We start from the raw sequence: 10134 nt of genomic DNA, 5'->3' as shown, positions 1-10134 counted from the left end.
TGAAACCAGTACAAAAAAAGCAGGGTTGTCATATTTTGTTTGAATGTAAAAATACTTTACAGTGAAGAATCAGAGTAACTCATGACAACAACAGCTGAGGTGGTGACGTCATCAAGTCAGCTGCTGTTCCAATTGCAGAAAGACCGTCCTGCGTTCTCCTGTCTTTGAGAGTCTGGACTCCCAAGTCCAGACTCCAAAAGTTCACAAGTCCGTACTTGTGTACTTGGGTATTGAGAAACGGTTATGAACGTGTTGACAGCCGGGTTAGAGCCCGTTCATGTTTGTAGTCACATTGAACGGCGCGGACTGCAGGCCATCCTCTTCCGGCCGTCACCTCGCGTCGGCTGCTTTACGTCTGACGTCACAGCGTCAGCTGGCCGAATGTTTACATCCAGCAGCGGTGGATCCAGACCGGATCCTCTCACAACAACAGGCTGAGCAGCAGGAGCCTCTGGACGGAGAGCATCGGTCGGCCTTTCCTCAAGGTAGGACATCCGCGAAGCCCGGGGCTCGTGCTGGAGGCTCGTGCTGGAGGCTCGTGCTGGAGGCGCGCGCAACGCTGCTGCTTCGTGCGTGTCGTTACATTCTGGTCTCGCGCGTTGTCCTCCTGAGCTCCTCTGTTTGCGCCGCGTGGCCGCGGGGATGCTGTGTAGTGCATGTGTCGCTGTACCGAGACGACGTGGGTCTGACCGGGTATCCCCTTGTGGAGTGACGCAACGAGCAACCGCAACTGTGTGTGTGTGTGTGTGTGTGTGTGTGTGTGTGTGTGTGTGTGTGTGTATATGTGTGTGCGCGCGCGTGTGTGTGTCCTGCCGCTTCTCCTCCAAAGCAGAGAGGGACCGTGTGAACCCTCCCAGCTCCCTGGAGCTCTCAGGTAGTCCCGGACCGGGCTGCGGGGCCTCTGCTGGTCCTGCGGGCCAACTGCTGTTTGTTCCTCTTCATTCATTCTGTGCCTAAACACCATCCTCTTCATCTCAGCTAAGAGGCATCAAAGGCAGGAAATGGAGCCGCCCCTTTGTTCTTTTATAGCTCATGACTATGTGCCCCCTGTGATCTCAGTCCTTTGGTGTTGCCCTCTGCTGTTGTTTTTAACACCAGCAACCCGAACCAGGGCCAGCCCTCAGTCCTCCATCTGTGTGCGGCTGCCAACCGCTCTATTGTAGGCCTCTGCATGGTGGCTTATGTGTGGGCAAAGTGTCAAAGAGCTTAGCGTGGAGATGAAATGTAAAATAACTTTCACAGTCATATTGGTCACCTTTTTAACAATAAATGCAATTTATTTCTTTTCTTTTACAAAAAGTATATATTTTCCTTCAATGTCTTTATATATCAAAGTCCAATCATCTTTTCTTTCTGTAAAACAAAATATGGCATGTGTGAGCTAGTACCAGGCTGCAACCTCTGGTTCTGAAAGCTGAATTCTATGCTTCATGTGTTAAAGCTGCATTCCTTATTCTGACCACCAGGGGGCGACTCCTCTGGTTGTATAGAAGTATATGCTTCATGTGTTAAAGCTGCATTCTCTCTCCTGACCACCAGGGGGTGACTCCTCTGGTTGTATAGAAGTCTATATAAATGACTCTACTTTTCTTGATGTATTCCCTCAGTAAACATTGTAAACATGAGTTTATGTCTCAATCTCTAGTTTCAAGTCTTCTTCAATACAGCATGATGTTCATTTAGTGGTCATTTTGAGTCTCTTTGCCTTCAGTCAACATGGGTGGAGCTGTGAGTGCCGGTGAGGACAATGATGACTTGATTGACAACCTGAAGGAGGCGTACTACATCCGCTCAGACTTGGTGGAGCGGGCCTTTCGAGCTATCGACCGGGCTGACTATTACCTGGATGAATACCGGGATAATGCCTACAAGGTGAGCACAGTGAAAGTCTGAGAAATCATCCAAACGGGGTACAAAGAAAGTCATGATGACAGTGTTTGTTATGTTTTCGAGGGCACACTTGTAGAGTGTGATAGGCTGAAAGACAAGCTGGTTGAGGTAATACTACTGTTGTTGTTGTTGTTAGGACTTGGCATGGCGGCATGGAAAGATCCACCTGTCTGCTCCGTGTATCTACTCTGAGGTGATGGAGGCTTTGGACCTCCACCCTGGCCTCTCCTTCCTCAACCTGGGCAGTGGGACTGGCTACCTCAGCACCATGGTCGGCCTCATATTGGGTAAGCAGTGTCTGTATAATTGTTCTGCTGAACATGTGGCAGCGTGACGGTTACAGGCACACACACTTGTGATTCTTCATGCTTTTGTTAACTTGGCAGGAGAATTTTGGGATAAAACACTGATATATGTTCTGTTACGTACTGATGACTCTGGAACTGATGATGAATAGCTGGTTGCTGACAGCAGCCCAACGCTAGCCCGACCAGTAGAAGGAACTAGCCCGACCAGTAGTAGGGACTAGCCCGACCAGTAGTAGGGACTAGCCCGACCAGTAGAAGGAACTAGCCCGACCAGTAGTAGGGACTAGCCCAACTAGTAGTAGGGACTAGCCCGACCAGTAGAAGGAACTAGCCCGACCAGTAGAAGGAACTAGCCCGACCAGTAGAAGGGACTAGCCCAACTAGTAGTAGGGACTAGCCCGACCAGTAGAAGGAACTAGCCCGACCAGTAGTAGGGACTAGCCCAACTAGTAGTAGGGACTAGCCCGACCAGTAGAAGGAACTAGCCCGACCAGTAGAAGGAACTAGCCCGACCAGTAGAAGGGACTAGCCCGACCACTAGTAGGGACTAGCCCGACCAGTAGTAGGGACTAGCCCGACCAGTAGTAGGGACTAGCCTGACCAGTAGAGGGGACTAGCCCGACCAGTAGTGGGGACTAGCCCGACCAGTAGAAGGAACTAGCCCGACCAGTAGTAGGGACTAGCCCGACCAGTAGTAGGGACTAGCCTGCCCAGTAGATGGGACTAGCCCGACCAGTAGAAGGGACTAGCCCGACCAGTAGTAGGGACTAGCCCGACCAGTAGTAGGGACTAGCCCGCCCAGTAGATGGGACTAGCCCGACCAGTAGAGGGGACTAGCCCGACCAGTAGAGGGGACTAGCTCGACCAGTAGTGGGGACTAGCCCGCCCAGTAGATGGGACTAACCCGCCCAGTAGATGGGACTAGCCCGCCCAGTAGTGGGGACTAGCCCGCCCAGTAGTGGGGACTAGCCCGACCAGTAGTAGGGACTAACCCGCCCAGTAGATGGGACTAGCCCGACCAGTAGAAGTAACTAGCCCGACCAGTAGAGGGGACTAGCCCGACCAGTAGAGGGGACTAGCCCGACCAGTAGAGGGGACTAGCCCGACCAGTAGAAGGGACTAGCCCGACCAGTAGAAGGGACTAGCCCGACCAGTAGATGGGACTAGCCCGACCAGTAGGAGGGACTGTCCTCATGCCATTACCAACACTTCTTTGTGTCCATGTTAATGTGGGTCATTTCACACTGTGAGCTGAGGTGTGCTAACCGTTCTAGGACCATTTGGAGTGAATCACGGGATCGAGTTACATGCAGATGTGATTGACTACGCCTACCAGAAGCTTGACTCCTTCATCAAAACTAGCGACAGCTTTGACAAGTATGTGTCTGACTATGCCAGCGACATTCTATTTTCCTCTATATTGTTTTCTATATCATTTCTTACCCTTGTACATGATGTTTTCATTGCTCCTGTATATCTCTTCAGATTTGAATTTTGTGAGCCGTCCTTTGTTGCGGGTAACTGCCTGGAGATTCCTCCCGAGAGCCGTCAGTATGACAGAGTGTACTGCGGGGCCGGGGTGCAGAAGGAGCATGAGGACTACATGAAGAACCTGCTCAATGTGGGCGGCATCCTGGTGATGCCTCTTGAGGAAAAGGTTGGTGTCTTGCCAGAGAAATAATGTATTATCATATGGACAACAATCTCAGAGAAGCTGTCGTTCTCCAGCAATACTCATTAAATAAAGAATTTAAATTTTAGCCTAGAAAATTAAAGAATTAAATTAGGGATGACAGGGCAGGGATGAGAGTTAGCGCCTCCAAATCTGAGGCCATGGTGCTCTGCCGGAAACCGGTGGATTGCTCCCTCCAGGTGGGGACAAACTGCCTACCCCAAGCGAAGGAGTTCAAGTATATCTGGGTCTTGTTCACGAGTGAGGGTAAGGTGGAGCGGGAGATCGACAGACGGATCGGTGCGGCTGCAGCAGTAAAACAGGCGCTGTACCGGTCCGTCCTGGTGAAGAGGGAGCTGAGCCGGAAGGCGAAGCTCTCCATTTACTGGTCGGTCTATGTTCCAACCCTCACCTATGGTCACGAACTCTGGGTCGTGACCGAAAGAACGAGGTCTCGAATACAAGCGGTCGAAATGCGCTTCCTCCGCAGGGTGGCCGGGCTCACCCTTAGAGATAGGGTAAGGAGCTCGGACATCAGGGGGGAGCTTGGGGTCGAGTCGCTGCTCCTTCGTGTCGAAAGGAGTCAGCTGAGGTGGTTCGGGCATCTAGTCAGGATGCCTCCTGGACGCCTCCCATTAGAGGTTTTCCAGGCACGTCCAACTGGTAGGAGACCCCGGGGAAGACCGAGGACACGCTGGAGGGATTATATCTCCCGGCTGGCCTTGGAACGCCTCGGGATCCCCCAGAATGAGCTGGAAAGTGTTGCGGGTGAGAGGGAAGCCTGGGTCGGCCTGCTGAACCTGCTGCCACCGCGACCCGACCCCGGATAAGCGGCTGATTATGGATGGATGGATGGAAGAATTAAATTATAAAATAGCTATAACTTTGTGATTTTGTTTAGGCCAGCAGAGAAGGCTTAGCAGGTCCTGATGGCCCACCACTGCTGTTTCTAATTTGTATACAATACTGATCATATTTTCAGCAGCTTTTGACATTCACTCCACGCACATTGCGACTTCCTTTTTAACTTTGCGAGCCGCCTTCAAAGTAAAAGCATCTCATCTTACAGAACACCAGATAAATATAGCTTTACGCAGGCAAAACATATGCAACAACATTGATTGACAAACCGTTTCTAAAGCCAGAACATGAATTGGGTTACTTACATATCATATAATAACCGACAGCATGCCGTCCAACAGCTTGTTTTGTGCCGTCTTTGACATGCCTTTAAAAACGCTGTCTGTCTTACGGTGCTCCGCCAGTCTCGCCATGCAAGGCCAAGTCAAAAGCCCCACAAAATTTCACACAATCAATTATTTTGGATAAAATGTGCCCGTTTTTATCCACCTCATTGTGTTTCTTCACCGCAGTTCTGTGTCCGTGGGTAGTGATGTTGACTTAGCCTGATATGCTAGCTTAGTAGCTTGACGGAGTTATCCATGTGTGTTCTCCTGGTGTTCTCATGTTTTCTTAATTTTTCCGACAAGTGCTTCATGTCCCTTACTCTCGTAGCTGTCCATGGTGGATTGGTCCCCGTTGATTTAAAAAGCAAGCATGGAAAGTAAAATATGGCGTTAGCACGTCTGCATCCAGCAGCTAGCTTAGCCAAACCGTGCTGTTGTAGGTTAGCCGTCTGCACAGAAGCTGCTTCCCTTTCACGCTAGACTGTTGTTTTATGGTGAGGTCTGGATGATCTGGGACCAGGTGTTTTACCTGTAGTTTCTCCGCCAAAGTTCTTCTCTCAAACCGGTGTTGGAGGAGAGATTATACCAAGTTAGTGTTTGGTCTCCTTTTGAAGAGCAGTGCTCGCACTCGCCGCTGTCATGTTGTTAAAATCAGGGCTCTCAAGTGTCACGCATTGAGCGTGACTGTCACGCATTTCGGTCTTAAGTCACGCCCTGCCGCCACACATCGTATTTCTCACGCTGAAAAAAAACTCTAGGCTATTTAATGTGCCGCAGCGCGCAAACATGACCTGGTCGCGCTGCCCTCACCATGGAGGAATCAAGCACGTCTCCCCCGAATCCCCTGCCAATCAAAAAAAAAAAATGGGCTACACGAATAGCCAATCAGAAAAACGTATCTGTTGTATCTGGGTGAAATGTAATCCAGCAACCAATGAAAATAAAGCTAATAATAATATGGGGGGAGGGAGACTGGTCTGCTGGCATACGGCATTGGCGGAGGTGTGTGGGGGGCGGGGGTGGGGGGGAGGAGGAGGAGGAGGATATGTCACTCTTACCTGTCTTAAAAACTTGAGAGCCCTGTAAAATGACGCCTCGAGAGACGAGTCCTGACGAGAACGAGAGACGAGAACGCACACCCTAGGACCAAATGAGAGTCTTTTTTAGGGCGCTGATTGGATAAATTGTATGTCACTCATTTATATCTTTAATCGGTGATTGGTTAAACTGCTTACAAGTCTTTCTTGGGCCAAATGGACCTGGCTCCAGCACGTGCACGGCGCAGTAGAGACGTGCACAGCGCACGTGCACTAGCAGAGAGGACGAGCAGGAAAAGCATATATTTAGCGCGGATTTCCTATTTTACAAATATTACTGGGTATATTCCATAGCTCAAAAACACAAATATTGACATTTTTTATAATTTATTAATAGTACCTCCAGCACAGAGCTGACTGCACAGAGAGCGACCCGGAGCCCTCCACGCTCTACCACGTGCATAATAAAGGATGATTTATTATAAAGATGCTAACTACACTTCGATTCTGATAGTTGCTCAGCCATAAATGAGTCACAGATGTATGGCTGAATCTCTCCGATGTTTCCTCTACCGGATACAAACAGCTGCTGCAGATGGTGGAGGAGTTCTGTGCTGCATCTTGGTGCTCAAACCAGTGGACCTGCACCAGCAGCACTGGGCTGCAGGCCGAGGCCAGACCCACAATGCCTCAGTGAAGCAGAGAGAGGGATGTTCAATACAAAATGAATCAAAGCAGAGTATATTTACAGACTTCAAAACCTGCTGATATTATATAATGTTACAAACCATTTCTAAAATGTGAGTGTCTGGAAATGCTCGCACCTTGTTTGCTTTGGTTAGTATCCGTTGTATTGTAAAAATGATAATCGACTCTTTGGAAACAAAAATGCTAATTCTGAAACATTAATAATTTGTTATATATATATATATATATATATATATATATATATATACACTAACTAACTAATTATTAGCAAATTATTATCCTAATTAGCAAATTAGCAAATTATTATCCTAATTCTTAGGATGGGGGACATGCAGAGGTCACATTTCATGTCCTCGTCATCATGCATGTGTGTATTTAGTATGTGACTAAAAATGTAAAATAAAGTTGTTTTTGGAAGAAAAGAAGAAGAGTAGCTGAAAAAACCAATAAACACACGCAAAAAAATGTGAAATAAAAAAAGGTTTGATTTCCTGCTGTTGTATTTTCTGCAGTTGACCAAGATCTCCCGCACGGCGCCAAACAGCTGGGAGACCAAGAAGATCATCTCTGTGTCCTTCGCTCCTCTGATGCTCCCGAAACATGGAACGACCCGCAAGCCCAAGACTGTCCCGCTGCGTGAGTCTCTTGGGGATTTTATTTCAATTGAAGAAGAAAAAAAGCCACTGAATAAGAATCCTGGGACACATACGTGTCTGATTCCCTCTGCTTTCTTGTGCTTCTCAATGTTGCAGCCAAGTATGAGGTCCGGACGTTACAGGAGCTGACTCGCATCTGTATCCGCCACACCCTCCGGGTGACCACAGAGGGAGGAGACAGCCAGTCACGCGGCCGAGGCTCCTCGTTTAGCGTCGGCAGGGGTCTGGCGGTGGCCGGGCTCCATAAGTACGGCCCTCGCTTCAAACGCAGACGTGTCCACCGCCGTCACTGCAACGCCCTCGTCCTGGCCACGCGCCAGGTGGTGGCCAGCAGCGGCATCGGCCCCGCCCCTCTGGATGCCAACGACAGCCAGGGAGGCAGAGCGGAGGACGAAGAGGAGGCCGGAAAGAGGGAGGCGAGGCGGCAGATGAGGGGGAGCAGGAGTGCGGGCAGGGGAGCGGGAGGGGTAGTGGAAGAGGAGGAGACAGTGGAGGAAGAAGATGAGGAAGAGGAGGGGGAGGAGGAGGAGGAGGAGGAGCAGCAGCCGCAGCAGCAGCAGGAGGAACAACAACAACAACAACAACAACAGGAGGAAGAGGAGGAGAAGGAGACCAGGGAACTGCTCCGACCCCAGCCGGCTGTGAACATCCTCAGAGAGAGGATCCTGGGCCTGCCGCTGCCCGAGCCTCTGAAGATGTACCTGCTGTACTACAGAGAGAAATGAGGCCGCTGAGGCCACAGCCGGGTCCTGAGTCCGAGCTCAGAGCGGAACGCAGCGACCCAGCAGAGGCCCTCTTCACCCCCACCACCACGCCACCTCCTTATGGCCCTCGGCTCCACTCGCTCACCTGCTCTCACCTGCATCATCCATTCTCTTTGCCCGGTTCCCACAGTTCTTTACTTGATTAATTTCCTGACATGTAGGCTGAATGTGTGCAGTGGAGGGGTGGGGGCGGGATGCAATAATTGAAACAACTAGACAGTCACTGGTCTCAACTCTGCGTCTCCATTGAGGTGAAAAAGATACAAGTACATGAGACACACACAGAGGATCAGTTTGCAGCTCTGCACAGCAGCAGCTTCCCAGTGGTCTGAGAAGGAAAGGCCCAGTTCAGACAGCGTAGCATCCAGCAGAGGGAGAAGCGTATAGACCAGAAGAGGAGGACGGCCCGGCTCTTTTCCCTCCCCCAGTTCCAGCTGTTTCCCGAGTTGGAGAATAGACATTGAATGTATGGTTGTGTGTGTTATCCTCATGGGGATGGTGTCGTTTTAGAGGGGAAGACATGGAGGGGGCCCAGAGCTCAACAAGAAAATGTGCATTCAAAGTTTCAATAGTGTTCTATTTTCTCTCTCACTCTATCATTTTCAATGATATTGGAGCTTTTGACCAAGATGGTGTGGCGGTTGTGTTTATTTCCACTCATTTCCAAATAAAGGGGAGCTTTGTTTAGGAGCCCTGTCCAATAAATCATTTAAGCTAAATTATCTGATTTTCCGAGGCCATGGCTTGCTCTTCATTTTCAGCATTGTTTTAGGATACTAGTAGATTTAATAGAAGGTTTTCTATGCATATATTTAACTGTAGAGTAGAAGTCCACCTTTGTCTCCTGATGTCGTCACATGGAGATGAAACTGGCATAAATCCTTACGTTGGTTCTTAAAGGGCAGCCTCGCAGTTTTCCTCTACATCTCATTTTATTCTCTCAACCATAAAGGAATGACTATAAAAGATCACATTCTTACCAATATTCCAATTTACATTAGTAAACCAGCATGAAAACACATAAACTAATGTTTTTGATGACTGACCGTGTGCAGGTTTTCTTTCACCGTGGTGTCATCTTTTCTTTTTTTCTTGTAATATTTTAGTTTTTTTTATTTCATGAGACTTGAAGTGGCGTGTACAGTACATATGATATTGTATGTTTTGTGAATCATAAAAACGATTAAAAAAGAAGATACTTTGAGTAGAGTAAGTATCTTGTCTCACATTTTTCATTATTCCTTTGAGCTCTTTGCTTTGCACCGAGCGCTCCGCTCCCCTCGGTGACAAACTTTCCCAAGAGGAAACGGCAGATCATCAACCAATCACGCGTGAAGAAGCAGAATTAGTTGTTTACTTTTTCATTTCAAAAACTTATCCACTGAAATGATGATGTTTTTGTATTTGTTATCATGTAACGCTTTAGATTTCTCCCATTGGAAAGTTTGTATTTGAAGAATGTGATAAAGAACAAATTGATCTTTGCACAAGGCAAACCATGATGATCCCCATAATAGGAGGGATTTGAATATGTGCAGCTTATATTGGTCATTTCGCTGAATGGGATGATTGTGGCCAACCAGTCGGTCCTCATCAGGGGACTCGCATCCCTTGTGACTCTTGAGTGGCATGTCATGCCTCCCCTTCCACCTGCTGCTGGCTATGCCCTTAGTACTGTGTGCCCTTCCTTGATTCGACATGAGTACCATTCATGTTTGTTTGTTGTGCGTTTGTGGTTCTGCTGAATGTACATGATCATGATGGTTTTTTGGGGGGTTTCTTTTGCACTTGATATTCAGTTTTGGAGAGAATTAATTGCTTGTACAAAATGCAAAGAAAGTTGCAAATGTAATTATTTGATTAGTTAAAAGTAGCTTTCAACTTTTATTATTTTGGTATATATTTTTTCCTG

General features: G+C 48.4%; 1 protein-coding gene across 1 annotated transcript; it reads left to right on the top strand.

Annotated features, from left to right (window-relative positions):
• Positions 1–435: 435 nt before the first annotated feature.
• Positions 436–9423, top strand: LOC306744065 (protein-L-isoaspartate O-methyltransferase domain-containing protein 2-like). Its single transcript, XM_079226637.1, has 7 exons — positions 436–485; positions 1712–1872; positions 2027–2177; positions 3473–3575; positions 3684–3855; positions 7315–7438; positions 7555–9423. The coding sequence occupies exons 2-7, from the start codon at positions 1717–1719 to the stop codon at positions 8181–8183; spliced, it is 1335 nt and encodes a 444-aa protein (XP_079082763.1). The 5' UTR covers positions 436–485; positions 1712–1716; the 3' UTR covers positions 8184–9423.
• The last annotated feature ends 711 nt before the right edge of the window (positions 9424–10134 follow it).

This window comes from Taurulus bubalis (assembly GCF_910589615.1).
Source record: "Taurulus bubalis genome assembly, chromosome: 11".
Classification (NCBI taxonomy): Eukaryota; Metazoa; Chordata; class Actinopteri; order Perciformes; family Cottidae; genus Taurulus; species Taurulus bubalis.
Note: the sequence above shows the minus strand (reverse complement) of the source record. Positions and strands in the feature narration are given on the sequence as shown.